Source organism: Rhynchophorus ferrugineus, unplaced genomic scaffold (assembly GCF_030347505.1).
Source record: "Rhynchophorus ferrugineus isolate W39M unplaced genomic scaffold, kcgeb_rfMv2 rfM3, whole genome shotgun sequence".
Lineage (NCBI taxonomy): Eukaryota > Metazoa > Arthropoda > Insecta > Coleoptera > Curculionidae > Rhynchophorus > Rhynchophorus ferrugineus.
The window spans coordinates 13,747,250-13,766,579 of NW_027472582.1; the positions used below are offsets into that span (position 1 = coordinate 13,747,250).

The window sequence follows — 19,330 nt, forward strand, 5'->3', positions numbered from 1 at the left end:
TTCGTTGGTTACCTAGCCATAGGCATTGGTAATCAATCGAAGAACCTTGTTTTGACAGCGTTGGATGACTACGTTGATTTGAATTTTTAGTGAACCCCATATTTGCCATAGGTCCAGATTGGCTTTATAATTGCCTTATAAATCAACCTCTTTGATTTTAGATCAAGTTGAGAGTATCTTCTGACTAACCAGTATAGTTTTGTCTAACATGATGTTTCTCAATAAATGCCTTTTTAAAATGAAAAAGTATAAAATTAAAAACTGCAAGAGCAAGCACCTAAAACTAAAGAAAACCTAAGACTAACACATTTTCCTCTAGTATCAATTCTTCTGCTATTCAAAGAAACGCGATATAAATGAAAGTTATCTATGTACTTATACTTTAAGATTTATCGGGCCTGATCGAGAGTGCTCGTGAAATATCATAAGCTTAACATTTATTAAAAGAACGCGCGAGATGAATTGCCTCTCTTGTTACAATCCCAGAGGGCAAGAGCGTAAGGAAAAGCGCTTTTCGTTTTATTTTGTTTACGTTTAGCTTCGGTCATAAATCGCATAGCTCGTTGAAATATCCGAACTGACGGACTTTTACTTTTAATGACCGAACGGTTATGGTCGAGTGGCCAAGTTTCAATTTACTGTTAAAGGCCTCACAAAAACATAAATATCGCCCTGATGAATATTGGGTTCGGACAAATTGTATGAGAGTAACGTGTAAAGAGTGACCGTTATTTTGAAATAAATCAACACGGCTGTATTTTATGATATATTAGTCGGCATGTTATTGTCAAAATAATAAAGAAAATTAGTGTATAGTCTATACAATAAAACAATGAACTCATGTCATTTAAATTTATGACATCACAACATCGCAATGTTGCCGCATCAACTTTGAGTTTTAGCTCATTTTGGCTTTGATATTGATATTCTAATGTAAATAAAAATAAAACAAAGATAATATTATCGAATAGATTAAGCAATATTTATCAATAATTTTAACATTATAGTGCATTTAATGTATATATTATCAAAGGGCTTAAACACTATGCAGCCACAATAATTATTATATATTTAGTTTTGACTGTTTTCCCCACCACCTGTGAGGTAGAGTTGCGTATGTGCTTTTTTTATCTATAGCTTATTCAAAGCTTTTTGTACGTACGCCATCTAAATTTGTGACATCAAAATGTATTTTACTTTCATTAGGGAGTATATATGTTTCCTTGTGTTTACTTCTTGATGGTTTGTTAGTCATCTTGATTTTTTATTTCTTCTGATACTACCTATGTATACCATTCTTGATGCACTCTCATAGTAATGTCTCAGGAATTTCCAGCATTGCAACAGCATTCTCACATATCCTGAAAGTTTCTTTACTCAAAGAACCATTTTGAAATATCCCAAGTTTCATCAAGATATACATATCTTCTTTGATTTTATTGTATGCCTTTAAAAATGTAATTATTTTTAAGGCAATGTCTGGAAGTTCCATTAGACCCCTTCGAGGGATGTCTACATGCCTCAAAAATCTGCATATCCCTTAGGCTTTTATGTATACTTTCCAGACTAACAATTTTCTCTGAAACAATTTTATTAAATTATGTTTATATCGATAAAATAGTTTGTGTACTCACTGTTCTTATACATTTCGTGTATTTGATCTCGAATAGAGCCAATATCCATATGGTCAATATTCGTCACCCACTTCGTATGTAGACGGGTTTTCTTAGTTGAATCTGACATATTGTTCATTTTGTAAGCGATGTTAGTCACAGTACTCACACTAATATTCAAGGTTCAAATCATAATCAGGGTCAAGCCCAAAATGGTCCCTGTACTTCTTTGGTTTCTACCTCTCGATTGCTCGTAAATTTCAACGTTGCAATATAAGGAGGTAACTACCAAAGTTTACTGAATGCCGGCTATGATTCTCCAAAATTAACAACTACTGGATTGTCGTGTCGTTGAAATGATTGTCAGATGAGGCTATACGGAGAATTAGGGCTGCCTAAGAAATATAAATATTTTTGGCCGATATTTTTTTGACCGATATATCAATATTTTCCACATTTTTTAAATTAAATTAAATATATTACGTAAACATTATGAAAAACCTTTTAATTATTTTTAATAGACATTTAAAATTGGTAAGTAATGTTAAAGATTTAGTGCATTTTGATACTTCATTTTAAAGGGTACTTAAAATATCACTACTTTTTAAATTACTTAAAGAATATCGATTTTTTTCTTTCAAATATCTATTTTTCTCTCGGCGGCCGGCGATGGATGATGTGTTTTAAAACATCCATCGGTGATGCATCAAAACTTCCCAATTATTCTCTTTCATTTTTTACCCAGGCCCCAAATCTTTAGGGCCTCGGTGAAATCTAAATCTGAGTGTGATACAATACTTTCGGTCTTGATTCTGACCACCTTTATAATCGCCTAGTTCAATTGCTTTGGTCAGATTTGAGCGACTACATCATCTACAACATCTACTCATATCGAAAACTACCTTATAGTCCCACCAAGAGTTTGACGTCAGCTTTTCTTGCGATAATTCCGTTCATAAATGGCTCGATTTCATTTCCCTTTAACAGTATTTCAATCAAAATGGAAAAATGGAATTAAAAAATTCGAAACTGCCTTTCCCCAATCTTATATATTAAAGCAAAAACGTGAAAAACATATTTAAGAAGTAGTGGGTTATGCAATAAAATGTACGTTATTTTAATTACACTTTTATTAATACGACGCTTAATATTAATTCTTGACTTCATAATTAATACTCTCAATTTTAATGAGCTCTCAAACTAGGTCTCAGAGCTCATAATCATAATTCATCTCTCCACGGTCATTTTCTGACCGCCGTTAACCGACACGGACGGGTTTTGTGAGCTTAAGGAAAACCGTTTTCCCAAGGACAAACCGCAAGCTTGACAAAAATTTTATTACCCAGACGTCTGAAAGTTTTTTTCTTCTTAATCCATCCTTATTTCGCTAACATCGACGCGGCTGCGCCATTCAAACATTTCTTAAATCGCGCATGTCGTAATCCAAACTAATGATACCCTACAAGGTAACGCGTGATGGACTTATATGAACCTCTTGAAACATTAAACCGTCATCGTATATATTACCTCACCCAGAAATTGAAAAAAAATCTGAGGTATAATGGACGATACATAATCCTTAAAATTACTGCGCTGCGTTAATTATAGCTTTGCTCTATGATTTGAGAGTTTGTTTTGATCTACTTTGAAATTAGGACGCCTCGGATCTCGATTAAGCACTACTATTAACTTTGATAGTTGTTAAAACAGTTAATTGCTCATGAATTGATATTATTTTCGTATAAAATCAACCATATATTTTTTATATAGTACTAAGTGGATATTCTGGTCTGGAAGCATACAATTTTATACGTACCTGTACATATTTATTGATACAAGTAATTAAAATTCTATAAGTAACTATAATTAACTAACTATAACTAATATTGTTTTAATTTATTGATTATTGTATATAAACAGCCTTTTAATATTATTTTTCTTCAACATAGATGAATTAAAAATTTTATAGAATATCTTGTTCAATTAATAAAAATATAAGGTTAATTTGATATGAAATTCCCATAATTAACAGAATATCTGTTGAAAATGCTATAGCACTAAAAATTATTATAAAGGTATTTCTTTTAAAAGCTGTAATGACTTCAAAACACCAAATATAATAAAACAAGTACATATGATAGATATTCTTTATTTTATTTTTTTGTTTAGATAATATAATTCAAACAGTAATCACAAATAGAAAGATATATATTAAAGAAACTTTATTATAAGCATTAAATGATTACTAGTTTTTAAACTACGTTTATCAATTAAATAACTAACAACAATAACAATTGATAAAAGACACATTTTATTCTATAATCTTGATATATTTAAAATTTTAAAACACTTAGCTTTAAACACATAATTTCTTCTAATTCTAACATCAATCGTAGACCATCAACATAAATTATGTGGTTAGTTCCTTTTAGTTTTCTGTACATTTTCATTAACTCATTCGAGTAACATACTATAAATCTTCATAATATACTCCGTAATATTTTTCACCAACAATTTACCTATAGCCAAATAAAATTGTAGCCATTCACCTTCATAGTAACTATATTATATTTTTTCACCAGTTTCTCAAATCTATCCTTGTAAGAAAATGTATTTATTATTATTTCTGGTAATTAGAGCTCCCTCGTTTCCAGGTTTTCTTTGGCTTTAATTGCTCCTTTGCTTCCAACTTTGTTTAGTGTGTCCCACATGTGGACAAACTCATCCACAAAAGGAGAATTAAAACACTATAATGTTTTTATCTAATTGTTATTATTCTCTGTAAAACTCATTTTAACACTCAATGTACAAATTAATATATTTATTACCTGCAGTATTCGGCCAGTACTTTATTATGAGATGCATTTACTAATGAAATCTAAAATTAATCAGAATTAATGCCAATAAAATGTACAGAAAAAATGTTAATAACCTTTACAAATACCTTTAGTACAAATATACTGTCTCCAAAACCATATATATTAAGATTTTTATATTAAGAATCTGAAGAAGTTGCTTGGCAAGATGTAAATACCTTGTGAACATAGGTCAAACGATTTTTGTTATTCTTAAGTTTGTTACTATATATTGGCATGTTTTTCAATGTTGGCATGTCATGTTTTTCTTTCGCAGCTGAGTATACCTTCCCGTAAAGCGAATATATATATAATAGGTTATCCCTAGATAAAATGTAAAATGTATATAAGTTTATATTATCATATAATTCTTGATAGTACTGCAACAACCAATAGTAATACAAAAAGCTCGTTTAATATATTTTTAAAACAAAGAAAATGCAGTTCAAAATTATTTTAAATATAAATATCGGTCATCTGCCTTCTGATTTAAAGTGTTTCGCCGGCATTTTGCGGTACTTCGTTGCCACATTTTAAACATACACATTACACGTCCGTGGTCGTTTTACCTACGACAGAAACGACGAATAATCTACCGTATAAGAGTTGGAGCTGGCAGCGTGTACGTCAGGTGCAATAAAAACACAAAATATACAGACTTCTATTTCAATGTTTTATAAATAAAAATAGAGCCTAAAATGTTTGTTTATATATTTTATGTCGACGATCAGGCAAGCTATTCCTGGTTGCTTGATTTAGGCGTATTTCGTTTTATTGAAATTAGCTTATTTGTAGCCTACAAACATTTAGGTCTAAAAATTATTCTATGCCGACGCCTTCTTAAAAAAGGGAAGCAAAGTTTATAGAGAGGATTCCGAAAATAGAAATTGAAGATATAATTGAAATATTAATTTATGTTAAGTTATAGGCAGCACGCAAAATATAATATCATTATGTAGTTTTACATTTTTACATCCATACATTACAAATCATGTAATCAATGTAATATATTTTTTAAGATAACATTACATTAAAGCTTAGTTCTAACTTAGTGTTGTTTTTCATTTAATTTATATTCGTTTAACTTCCTTGAATTTTTAGTTTAAAAACCTTACAAATTATTATTACTGATGTAGGATCAACATCAAACATGTGGCTATTTATTTTTATTAAACTATTTATTGTATTTCGTATGGGCGTTCTGAAATAAACCGTCCAACATATAAATTATTCGATTTGATACGGATGATAACTTTAAATTTACTACCGTAACATCGCATATTGTATACCAACAACAACATCCCGCCTCTATTTTGTCTGTTTTATGGTACATTAGAGTCTAAGAATAGATTATATGTTTATTGTTGTATTTGTAGTTCGCTAGTCGAGGCGCATGTTAATGCTAATGCAACAAAATGCCATAAGTGTTAGGTATTTTTACTGTATATATTCTGATGTTATTAAAATAATTCCTTGTTATCTGAAAACATTAACTGTAATTGGAATTAATAAAAATATTTAAATTTTAAAGTTGGATATATATAAAAAAGTATATCCAATAAGATATATATAAAAAAGTATATCCAATAACTGTTTTATTGTCTCATATACTGTTTTATCATCATCATATGTCTCTAATATCATTTTATGTGCTTCAGCTGAAGTTATATTGCGATTTTGTAAAACGGAGGATTTCAATTTGTAACCCTAAGAGATATATAGTCTAGCCAATAAAACAACTATTGCACATGATCAAGACCGCCAAAGTTAATTCAGAGATTACTCTAGTTAAAAAGAGACAGCACGAAGTCTGATGCGTCCAAACATGTAATCAAAACGGTCTATAAAATTCGATTTGTGTTAATACTGGGCGACACCGTTGTCATATGTCAATGAAAATATAATAAAATGACTCAATCACTTCTTCATTCGACGAAAATTTCTTCCCAGCGAGCATTATTTTGAGATCTGAGAACAGGAAATAGTCGCTGGTGGCCAGATCTGGAGAATACGGTGAGGAAGCAATTCGAAGCCCAAATTCATGGATTTTTGCCACCATTTTCACTGACTTGTGACACGGTGCATTGTCTTGGTGAAGCAGCACTTTTTTTTCTTCAAATGCGACGTTTTTTCAGCGATTTCGGTCTTCAAGCGGTCCAATAACGATATATTATAGTCGCTGTTAATGGTCCTTCCTTTTCAAGGTAGTCAATAAAAATTATTCCGTGCGCATCCCTAAATACATACGGCATAAACTTCCTAGCTGACTGTTGGGTTTCCCACGCTTTGTTGTGGGTTCACCTTGTGCACTCCACTCAGATGACTGTCGATTGGATTTCAGAGTGAAATGATGGAGCCATGTTTCATGCATTGTGCCATATCGACGCAAAAACTCGGATTTATTACGCTTGATCATCTATTCCGAATCATCAACTCGTCGTTGTTCTTGATCAAAAATGAGCTCACGCGGCACCCCCTTTGCACGGAGATTTCTCATACCCAAATATTCGTGAATGATATGATGTACACGATCAGTTGATATCTTTAAAGTGTCTGCTATTTCGTTCAATTTCAATTTAGAGTTATTCAAAATCATTTTATGGATTTTTTTAATGTTTTCGTCGGTAACAACCTTTCTTGGGCGTCTACTGGGTTCGCAGTCCTCGGTGCTCATTTCACCACGTCTAAACATAACATACCAATCATTGATGGTTGATTTTCCTTGGGAAGTGCAGTTTGCTTAAACTGTATTTTTCCCTTCAAAAAACAATAGTTTATCAACACGCGAAATTCCTTTTTATCCATTTTTTTTTTCAGAATAACAAAAGTTGCTTTACTCAAAATGCTATAATTCACAAACTAATGATCCGACAGCTATCAAATTTATACACGCATCCTTTGAGGGTTAGGGCTAACTAAAAACATATAGATTTAATTCTAGTAGCTCCATCTATGTGTCAGGCCGGGGACTTTTCAATTGACCTGTTATGTTTTATGACCTTATTTTTGTTTGATTATTTTATATATATTAGTATTTTGTTTTGTCAGTGTCAAAATTAACGAAAACTTAAATTTGGTGCGGCAACGTTGCGTTATTAATTTTAATGACGTACGTTAGCTGTTTTATTGAAAGGACTATGTGATTATTAAAATTATAAGTTTCAGAAAAAATTATTTGAATTTTTCTTGCAACTTTAAAGTTGTTATTTCGCATAATTTGTTATTTTTTCGGTATTGTGTCGGATTGAAAGTTAACTGAATAAAATATCTTTTACAATACTGAGAATCAATCCATAGAGATGTTGCTAGTAATAACGAGATATGTTTTCTTATTTTGTCGGCAAAATTAAAAGTGAACGATGGAAAACGGGACTGTAAATATTATTTGAAAATTTAAAAAGTTAAAGTTAAAGAAAAATGAAAACATCGTCCCTTAAGGAAAGGACTTAAGGAATGTTTATCAAACTATTCGTGAAAGTTTCTGAAAATGTGTTTATACAAAAGAAATACTGATTAAATATATTCCTGGACGTCTTACAGGCTTTTGGCAAGAGTAAAGAATTTGGGACTAATCCAAAAGATAAACAAACTGCTGCTGCAAAACTTTTCTCGGTTACACGAGTTATATTTGCAGAAAGAAATTTTAATTAAGGAATCGAATCCAAGGTTATCAACACAAGTTTCTTCATGAAAATGTTAAAACCAACCAAAACACATAAGTTGGTATTAAGTAAAGTAAAGTTAGATTAATATTATTTTGGTTTTAGAAATTGCATACTGATCTATTTCACCGAAAAAAATATCGATATATCGATATATGGGAGATTTCTAATCGAATTTTGAATTTTGCTGATTCTTTTTGTAAGAAACAGGAATAATATTGATATTTTACAAAAGATATATCAATAGTTTTAAGAAAAAAAAATTGATATAGGGACCCAAAAACTATCGATGTTCTATAAAATTTTTATATAATAGCGTTATTTAATAAACCTTTATAATTAAGTACGAATTTTAAAGATTTATTAAAAATAATTAAAGGGTTTTAGGAAGTTTTTTTTGACGTCCCTAATTTTGATGGTTATGAGTTATTAAGTACTATAATTAAGTAATAAATTGAATTATAATTAAGTATGTACTATGTATACATCTATATATTACATATAATTCCAATTATAAAAAATGATATGAATAAAAGATGGCCAAAAATATATACAAACAGAAATATAACGATACAAACAGAAAAAATAAAAAATTTTAAGTGATATTAAACAGGTAAAAAATACAAAGTTTCATATAAAATGAAAGTAATATAGTAATTTCAAAATTAGACCAAATATTTGAAAGATATGTAAGATTAACATGATACTATAACATTATGACTGGTAATTAACATATATCAACATATGTACATAATAAAGTCGGTTATAAAGCACAGGCTTTGTATGCAATGCGGAAGACTATTATTTAGAAACTTTCTACGTCGGCAGTAATCCAATCCATATAACAATTGACATATATTTCCGATAATTATTCATTTTCGATATGTGTAGTATCGTCTATTTTAATTTAATTGGATTCATACTGAGATATACTACACTAATAACATTTTTAAGAATTTAGAAAATAAATTAGTATTTATTATTTAGTATTTAAAATTTAGAACTTTAGAACAAATTAGATTTAGTTCTTCTGCCTTTTCCCATTGTCATATTTGTTTAGTGCCATCAATTTACTATGATCTTTTAAAGTTCTCTATGTTTGTTTTCTTGTGCTAAAAGAAATCTTTGAGTCTTTCTCTGTTAAAATTCTGTTTACATGTTTTATCCAAAAGTATATGTCACATCTTATTATTTTTAATATTCTATCTGGACGATTATTAAGTAATATACAATTAAAAGATTTTAAATTGATATTTTTTTAAAGATGTTTGACAAAAATATGTTATGTACTATCGTCGTGGCAATGTCGCGAGATAATATAAAACAGGTAGCTCAAAGACCTACTGAAAGTATAACAAAACAATCTTCTGGGGTATAAGATATCGCCTTGCCTCGTTTGTTCGTATAGGAACATCTGGAATGGAGGATATAGAGTCATGTTACAATTGTACAATGTACTGATAAAGAGCACTTTCTAAATCTCATGATTTCTCAAACATACTAGCCGAAGGATGTATATTCTTGAATTCAGGAGCTCTAATAGATCCAAAAAAATTTCAAACTATCTTGGTTAAATAGTGTTAATTATTAAATTATTATTATTAATTATTAGATAATTACCTTTTTTACTGCAATGTGAGTTATTTTACTTTTATTTTGTCACAACTAAAGAGAGAGTCTGGAAATATTTGATTATTTTTTAAAACTGTCACCTGAAATAAATCAAGCCATATTACCCCAACTCTAAATTCCTTGGATATCTGAAAGCATCACAACAGACGAAAGACAAATTACAAAATTCATGAAATAACGCCTGGGAGTAATAGGAGTAGAAAACTAATAAAGAAGATGATGATTTTATTATTTTTGCAAACAGGGTCAGTGATCAACCACGGACATCAAAAAATGTTAGAATAAACTTGCCATCGTTGAACGCTATGGAAATATAAAAAAAGTGTTCATACAATATAATGCAAGTGTGTGGTCATCAGGACCTATAGAAAGATTGTTTTCTTTAGCAGGTTTTAATTATTCCCCAAGAAGAGACTGTTGAGCAACAAATGTCTGATATTACATTTAAAAACATAGTGTTCATGAAAGAAAATTCTTCTTTTACTGAACTTAAACCTGAACTTCTAACTTAAGTCGTCAGCTTCATTTTGTAATTTGTATTTTAAATAAAAATAGTTAAGATACTGTATATTGTATTTCAAATTTCAAATACACAACTTGGAAATATGTTGTATTTCCTATTTTAAATACTTGCTACATTGTAATTTGTATTGTAATTAAACCAAATAATGTTTGTGCCATGACAAAATTAGCTTTATAACATATTGAAGAATATTAATTAGTTTCTTTTATTAATCACTTCTTACATATATGATATAGATAGGCTTAATACAATATTAATTTACAAATTAATTTATTACTACTGTTCTGTTTTACTCGCATCAAGGCGAGTACTAGATTAATACATCAGTATTTATTTCTGAAATTAAAATGACACTAAACTACATAAGCTAAAGCTAAGAATACACTTATACACTAAACAAGTTCGTGTGGTTTGGTTCACTTCAATCTTCTGATTTCCTGCGCGTTGTATACTGACTGTACTGCTTCCACGTTGCTCTGATTTAGCAACCTTATTTTATGTTTTTAGGCGAAATCTTGGATCACTTCTTGTATCCATTTGATTCCGAAGTCATCGTGCAGCTCTTCGTTGGTTACGTAGCGATAAGCATTGGTAATTAATCCTAGAACTTTGTGCGTTGGATTACTAGTTGGTTTGATGTTTTAGTGCAACCCCGTTTGATTTTAGGTCAAGTTGAGAGTATCTTCCGCCTAACCATTACAGTTGCTTGGGTCTACACTGCTCTATTTTTTGTCTAATATGATGTTTCCGATTTTGTCGATTGCTTGAGGAATCTGGCGTCCATCAAGTGGTATAATTAAGTTTTTGCCATTTCGCCTCAATGCAAAATTAACATGGACAGATTTGGAGCTATTAATTTATATTAACTAGTAACTAAGATAATTTAAACTAAAATAAAATAGACAACATTGTATGGTTTTAATGCATTAAAAAACCAAGTTCAAGCCAAATACAAGTCAAGTTTTCAAGTTATTTACACATCATATACGATACACACTCACGGATTTCACAATACGCAGTACATTTTATAATCTAAAAAAACAGATGGCAAGTAAGAATCTTCAATTTCAACGACTCCAAACGCATGCCTTTACTATTCCGCAGACGGCAGCAACTCCACATGGTCGGGCATTTTAAACCACTTTCATCCAGCTTTAACATATTTGACACGAATTTATGTGGGACAATTATTATTAATACACCTTCGCTTTTGAATTATCTCTTCAAATGACTGTTCTACGCAGTGTACTTTCTACGGGACGACGCGCAGATTTTCAAGTTTATCGTTACAGACATACGTAGGATTAGAAGTAGTTGGTTTAACTGATAATTTATTGTTATCGGTCGGATTTTTTACTTCTCGACCTCAACCTTAGTAGTTACGTTTTTTAATTGGAATAATTTGTAATTAGTTATGAATTCTATAATTTAAAATTAGGTGCCCGTATGTATCTTGATCATTTTTCATTTTAAAAGGGTATTTATTGAGAAAAATTTAGAAAGCAATATAAACCAAAATATTTTCATGTATCGTTTTCGTCATGTTTGTTCATCTTACTGACAACATGGTGTTTCCAACGTTGGTTTGCCAGCGATCATTGACACCTTTTCGCACTTCTTCAGCATTTCGAATCTGTGTACCAGTCAAGCCAATCTGTATCGATACGAATTTATTAATGCTAGTAATCGAAATTTATAAAATTTATAAAACAATTTATAAAATTAATCATATTTCTCGTATAAGAAAGTAAAGAGAACAACTTAAAATGATATGTTAATATTACTAAAACTTGTTTTGACAATATTTTCGATATAAAATCAGAAATATATTTGATAAATAACATTATTTACAACATTTATTTGTATTATGTTTCATTCATCAACAAGGTGTTAATATATTTAAGTTTAAATTACTACACCACTGAAAATTATAACAAATGTAGCATAAATAAGAGTACTAAAATGTAGAAATTACATTAAAGAAAATTGTCTTATAGTTACATATGTTCTTACTAGGGATGCAGAAAAAATATCGATATATCGTTAGGTCGATATTTTCTGAAAAAAAATTGATATTTTTTTGGCCGATATATCGATATTTTTTCAGAATAGATTAAATATAATTTTTTAATAGTTACTCTAGGAGATTTAGGAAAAATATATATTTTTTTAGGCTAATATTTCATTTTTATTAGTTCTTAAAGATATCAATATAATTTTTTGTAAAATATCGATATTTTTTATATTTATTACAAAAAAATATCGATAGTGGTCCCGTGTGCTCCATCTAGGCATATTATATAGTTAGTTTCACTTTATCTACATATTTTCACTATTTCAATTATGTATTAATATAACTTTTTTCTTTTGTACACATTTTTCACCTAAAATATATATTGAAAAACAGTAAATTAAACCAAACTTATTTGATTATTGAAAGAAAAATATTGATCTGAGCACAATATATCTCTTTGTTCAAAAAAACTATAAGACAAAACATTGGTATAAAAATATCGACCCAAAATATCGATAAATATCAATTTCTTGAAACAAATATATCGATATTGCCTAAAAAATATCGATATAGTAAATTATATCCCTTTGTCGAAACAATTTCCATATTTTTATGAATAAATCGATTTTGTAAGTGAACTGGCCCAGTCACCAAAAAAAAAAAAATAATTAAAAAAATCATATTTTCGACGATTTCAGTACTGTAGTGACTTAAAAAAAAGTCCTAAGATATCAAGTAATCACATCCGATCGTTGAAGCTTCGTTGACATAGTGGCCATCTCTAAGTTGGTCACTGACCATTCGGTAGCCTTAATGCCGACGACCGTGGTTCGGAGTCCACGTTAAAGTATAGGTCCAGTCCAGATAAACCTGTTAAATATATGACTTGTCTCGATACAACAGCCAGTATAGAAAGGAGGAAGAAAAGTTAGTAGAGGGCGCTGTGACTTGTATCGAGTGGGTATAAATTACCAGGGATCAAAAATAAAATTTCTTTTTTGTTCCAAAAAAAAACCGTAAAACGTAAAAAACGTAAAAAAACCTTCGTTGGTAAAAAGGAGACTTTAAAATACATATAAAAAACATCTGAGAAATATAATGTTGATATTAGGAAAAAATATCGATATTTTATAAATTTGTTACTCTGAGGAAAAAATGTAATTGATTTGAATAAAATATCAATTTGTTGATGTTCCAGAGAAATATCAATATTTATTAGATTTGTTATGCTAAAGCAAAAATAACATTAATTTGAAGAACATATCATTTTGTTGGTATTCAAGAAAGAATATCGATTTTCTAGGTTGGTTGCTCTGGGAAAAACAGGTCACTGATATAAAAACAACAAATATCAACTTGTTCATATTTGGAAAAAATATCGATATTTTCTTGATTTGTTTGAGATCCCAGTCGGTGTTCGCCAAGAAGATATTGTTCCACAGTACATAGTACAAATGACCTATGATGATGGCGAGAATTAATTGAGTTTTGGTTTTAAAACGGGTAAAATGTCAAGTAAATAAAAATGTCAGTTTTGATAAACATGGCCCTGGTAGGCCATGAAATTGTTTTTTCCAGTCAGTCGATTGGTTGTGACCCACTCCTCTTACTAGACATTATTCACAGGGACTTACTTATTCTACTTATTTTATTACTTATATAAAAATAAAATGATCTTGAAAAATAAATAAATTCTTACAATAGCAATACCAATTCCCTATACATACTTTTAATATATTTAACAAAACAAATGCTACGGCAATCACTACCAGTAAAAAAATATAGACCAAGTCTCTTACATATTAATTGGATTAAAACCTCGACTAGTTAGTTCCTGATGGTTTTGAATATAATAATAAATAGGTGTGTAATATAATGTGTAGAAAAACGTGTGACATTCTTTGAATTAATCTGAACTGTAAATATATTAATAGGAACTAAATATATTAATATTAAATAAAACATTACTATTAACTAGTAACATAACCATAAATTAATTTTATTAAAATTATTTTTGACAGCAGTAATTTACATACTACATAGGTACTCTACATACTATAAAAAGTTCATTACTAGAATATAGAATTTAAATAAAATCTAGGATTCACTGAACAAGTAGCGCAACACTTAATAACTTCCACTATCTTCAAAACGTCAGTTATCACACGTAATTTTTGCCACCATTGGTTTTTTTCTGAATAAAAGTTTTTACATGACATGTTTGTGTCAGACCAGAGCATAATCCGTTATTTTACCAATATTTTCAAAATAATGTATAGTATTTTCCTACAGTTCAAGTTGTATTATTGGGCACCTGAAACTATATTTCCTATTTTATATATTTACTATAATTCCGGATAAGAAAAATAGACAATATTAGGTTAGATTGATTTTACAAAACTATTTGTCAAACAACGTAATAATACCCGTTGGTATAGCGTTTCAATGTTGCAACGCTTATTACTTAAAATTAATTTCAATCAACTCTATTGCATATATATTTTTCTTAAATAATTGGAACAACTAGGCTATAAATTATATGTCTAATATACTGTAGCATTATATTTATGCTTTCACCCACTACTTATCGTAATGTAATATAAATCATAATTTATGCCTTACTTGTTAGTCTTATTCCATTTCGATTAACTATCAATCAATGTAATATTAATCTTACTTAACAATAAAAAAAATATTAAAATGACAGCGTCAAAAAAGTCACTTTTTAATAGTTTTCAAAATTTGATTAAAATATTCAGTGTCATACTCATATTTATTGAAATTATTTTTAATTAGAAGTAATCAAATATATGACAAAATAGTTTATATTATCCGTGGTTGTAAGTAACTGGTACCAGATATTGATTAACAATAGCCTGTCAAACACAAATTTGTTATTACCTTGAAATGCAAACGTAAATCTGACCTTTTTGGGTAATTAAATTGAGATTTTTAAATCATATTTAAATGTTTTCCATTTATTATTTCTATTATTTTTGCAACACCATTAAAGTTACATCTACCATATTATATATATTTTTCTTAAATAACCGGAATTAATACAATATCATAATTTGTAACTAAAATGCGGTTAGAAGCCAATATATTATTCAAATTTAGAAAACGACCATTAATCATTGAAGGAATATCAATTTGATCTTGAAAAAAGTGTGTTTATAGGTTTTATTTGTTTTGTTAATCTAGTCGTCGTTAATAAATGTTGTTTGCCATTCCAAAGTATTATACGAACTTTCTCGTATGTGCTTCTTTTTAATTGGTACTAAAATTCAAGTCAATTGTATTGGTTTAAATCCTTATAAATCAAGCTTACTGCTTTAATAATTCAATTATTCTTTACTAGAATTGACATTAATTTATTACATACAGTTATATGTACAATTATGTTAAGGTCAAGAACATTCCACGTAGAATGTAAGCATGTTACTGAACACCTTCTTTATAAGCCTCTTTAGCTCAGTGGCAGAGCACTGGTCTTGTAAACCAGGGGTCGTGAGTTCAATCCTCACAGGAGGCAACGGCAGGATAGCTGTACTTCATTTTTTTTATTTTTTAATTTGTTTACAAGATTTTAGATTTAGATATTTCTACAAAAATAATTAAAACTTTTTTTCAGGTGCTTTGCATTTATCCAAAGTTGATATACCCTTGGCCAGTAGCTGGTATCGCTTTATGGTTAGGACTAATTCAAGACTTGCTGATACCTATTGGTTTAGGCATTGTGGATTCAAGATTCTGCAATTGGGTTAGCAATGTCTACAGATGTTCGGGCAAACATACAAACGAAAAATTACCCCAAGGTAATTAAACTGTTAATTACCTTTTTTGTTTATACTATTAGATGTAAGATTGTCAGTAAATCTAACAAATAAAAATAATCCATTATGCAATATTTAAAGAGCTAAAATATCAAGTTGGCCATGTAAATCGATATTTTTCTGTAAACCGATATAGAATTTCAAAAATTTTATGACATAAACATTCATTCGAATCAAATAATGTTGTAATAAAAGTCTTTTAAATTAAATTCTAGTAGCCATAAAACAATGTTAATAAAACGGTCTTGACATATCTCTCAATTGTTATTTACTCTAAACTATGTTTTAGTTGGTCTTGATGGTAAATTTCGGCCATTTGGTTTGTCAAGTCAGCCCCAAAGTCTGGATATTAGCCAACAGGATAGAGCAAAGACACTTCAACAAGTTGAACATCGATTTCCCATCACTAATGGATCACTTTACACTAGCATTGACGGAAGATTACCTGTAATACATAATTACAGACGACATAAGGAGTTCAGAACAGGCAAGAATATTTATAAAATATTTTTTTTATTAAAGTAATTGTTGCAAACTATTCAACTCGAAAATAATTTCATGCACCTTCACCATATTTTAAACTTTTCTGACACTTCAAATTATTTCGTATTTTAGGCACCCTCAAACAACAACAAGAACTTCAGTCATCAAATATGGCTCTGCATTCTTCCCATCTGAGCAGACGAGATACTGAAATCATCCCCACTCAAACATTTACCGGTTGTTCAAATTGCGAAGAAGACCAATGTCCAAGCCACTCTGATTTACACCATTTAAGTCCAGAATACGTTCACCGTAAACTCAGTTTTCTGCAAGCATCTCAGAATAACGTCTTCTCGATTAACAGGGAGAAGAAAAGTGATGCCAACGAGATTCAGACGTTTCCCAATCATCAAAGCTATCTTTTCACTGGTAATAGAAGTTTACAAAATCCACAGAATATTCTGAATGATAACCATTTGTTTATGGATGCGAATCGACAGAGACATTTTGTTAATTTCGCTAACAGAAGATTAAGTCAAAGTCAGGAAAGCATCAACCATCTATATTATGAAGGCAATTTACCCAATGTTAACAAAATGGGACAGAATCAGTTTCAACATAGATCAGATTTAAATATACCAAGAACTAATTTTAACCTAAACAATAATTTTAATGCACATATGATTAAGAACACAAGAAATCTATTAAGGTAATATTTTTTCAATGGTGACTTATACCTTTAGACTAAATGATTTTTTTTTCAGGTTAAACAACATGAGACTAAGTCGAAGCGAGGAATCTTTAGGTGAGCTGCAATTTGAAACACCAATAAAAGTTACACCAGATCCAACAATACTCTTGACTACACCACAACTACACACTAATCAAAACTATCAAGATCAGCAATACTCTTCAGATGAAGAAGAATATTGTTTCACTGATAGCAACGACAACAATATCGGCAAAGATTACGACTCCATAAGTTCTGATAATTCAATTACCACGGAAGCTAACTGTGATTTTGAATTTTACCAGACCTGCAATTTAAATAATAACGAAAGCGAGTCACACCAGTCGTATCAAGACCGCGTGGATATAGTCGGTTTTAAACCACTTGATCACAAATCAACAGACAACCACCTCAACTCTAAAGATAAACACAAGAGCATATCTAACACAAAAATTACACGTTCGAATTCGAAAAGATCTTTGGAAAGTTTCCGTGCTTTCATAGAAGAAACTAATGATTTAGATTTGTTAAATAATGATGATAGTATTAGGAAACCAGGGATTTTATATAGGAGCAATTCTTACACAACACTAGAAGACAAAAAGAGACGTAAGAAAGGAAGGAAAGTAACTCGATCGAATTCAAAAAAATCTGACTCGATAAACATAGAAGATCCAAATCAAGACAATTTCTTAAAAGGCAAAAAAATCAAATCGGTCGAATACTTACCCAACGATTCTAATGTTTACATTGAAGATCTGAAAAACAATAATGGATTGAGGTATGTGGCGGGTAGTGTTCCAGACTTCAAAAAGGTTTTTATTTCAGAATACATTTAAAAACTTAATATAGTTATCAAAATGTAATTTTAATATAAATTAAGACTAAATATTTCTATGGTTATACATAGAAAGGAACCATTTGAACTGATTCAATTCTAAGAGCGTTAAATGTTTTTTGTATAAATGTTACAATTATATTAGATTTATTCGAATTATTGTACAGTTGGTATATTATGGTATGATTAGATTTATTTATACTATGTTCATTAGTTAATAGTGTTAAATTAGTTACCAAATAAGCTACAATACAAATATTTTGTAAGATTATATCCATTTGTGAATCACATTTTTTGAAACTCGTGAGTTTTAGCCATGTACATATGTTAGCAAAACATTTTATCATAAAAATTTAAAAAAAATATATCGTGTGTTGTGTATATGTTGTTTTATTTTTAACAACATAAAATCACCCTATTTACTATATCAAAACATATCAATTTTGTTAATGTTTGAGTGAAATAAAAGAGTTATCATGTTAAGTACGTGATAATGGGTATATCATATAATAAAAGTAATTAATTAATTACCAAGTTTAAGGATTACAGTGCGTTGAGAGACACTATTCTTGCTAAGTTTGATTCTGATTTATCTTGAGATATTCAGGAATATTAGAATTTTCTTGAAATGAAAAGTTTGTAGTGATACCGTTTATCGTCACTTATGTACCTGAACTATACTTCCCTTCTGTGTAAGTGATCGATCTGATAAGGAAGTTGTATAAAGAGGCTTTAATTGGTTCTGAGAATAGGAAATAATTTGCTAATTTGAACTGTAATTTTAAAATGTTTATCTTTCGGGCAACCAGCAATACATTCACCAGCACATCTTTAAATATACTAATAGCAAGTTTTATTTGCAAATATAATTAAGTTGCCAATAAATTATTTAATTGGATCTAGTATCCTGTTAATTAACTTAATAATATTTTAAGATGCAAACTTTTTACATATTAAAAAATAATTTCCTTTAATTCAGTTCCGTTTTATTCCTCAAGATGGCGCCACCATTTACATTTTTTTTAAATCGGTATTCAATAATTTTATTAACCACGTTACCATTCCAAACTAAAACTAATGGTGTATTGTTTAATAATATAGGTCAATATATTATTTTTTTCAAAGATATTTTAACTGTAATATT

General features: G+C 29.5%; 1 protein-coding gene, 1 long non-coding RNA gene and 1 other non-coding gene across 3 annotated transcripts in view; 2 read left to right on the forward strand and 1 right to left on the reverse strand.

Annotated features, from left to right (window-relative positions):
* The window catches only part of LOC143194293 (uncharacterized), a 149,655-nt gene extending 131,088 nt beyond the window's left edge, over window positions 1-18,567 (forward strand). The window contains exons 3-6 of the mRNA XM_076400972.1: window positions 15,934-16,117; window positions 16,425-16,622; window positions 16,751-17,327; window positions 17,383-18,567. Coding sequence (XP_076257087.1) covers window positions 15,934-16,117; window positions 16,425-16,622; window positions 16,751-17,327; window positions 17,383-18,187 — 1,764 coding nt within the window. The 3' untranslated portion in view covers window positions 18,188-18,567. The remainder of the gene's footprint in view (window positions 1-15,933; window positions 16,118-16,424; window positions 16,623-16,750; window positions 17,328-17,382) is intronic.
* LOC143193019 (uncharacterized) lies at window positions 3,828-4,987 on the reverse strand. The gene is made up of 3 exons (XR_013004929.1): window positions 4,546-4,987; window positions 4,442-4,491; window positions 3,828-4,392 (listed from the first exon to the last, which is right to left on the reverse strand). It is a non-coding gene; the product is annotated as an uncharacterized LOC143193019 (long non-coding RNA).
* Window positions 15,763-15,834, forward strand: TRNAT-UGU (transfer RNA threonine (anticodon UGU)). Its single transcript has one exon. It is a non-coding gene; the product is annotated as a tRNA-Thr (tRNA).
* Window positions 18,568-19,330: the final 763 nt, after the last annotated feature.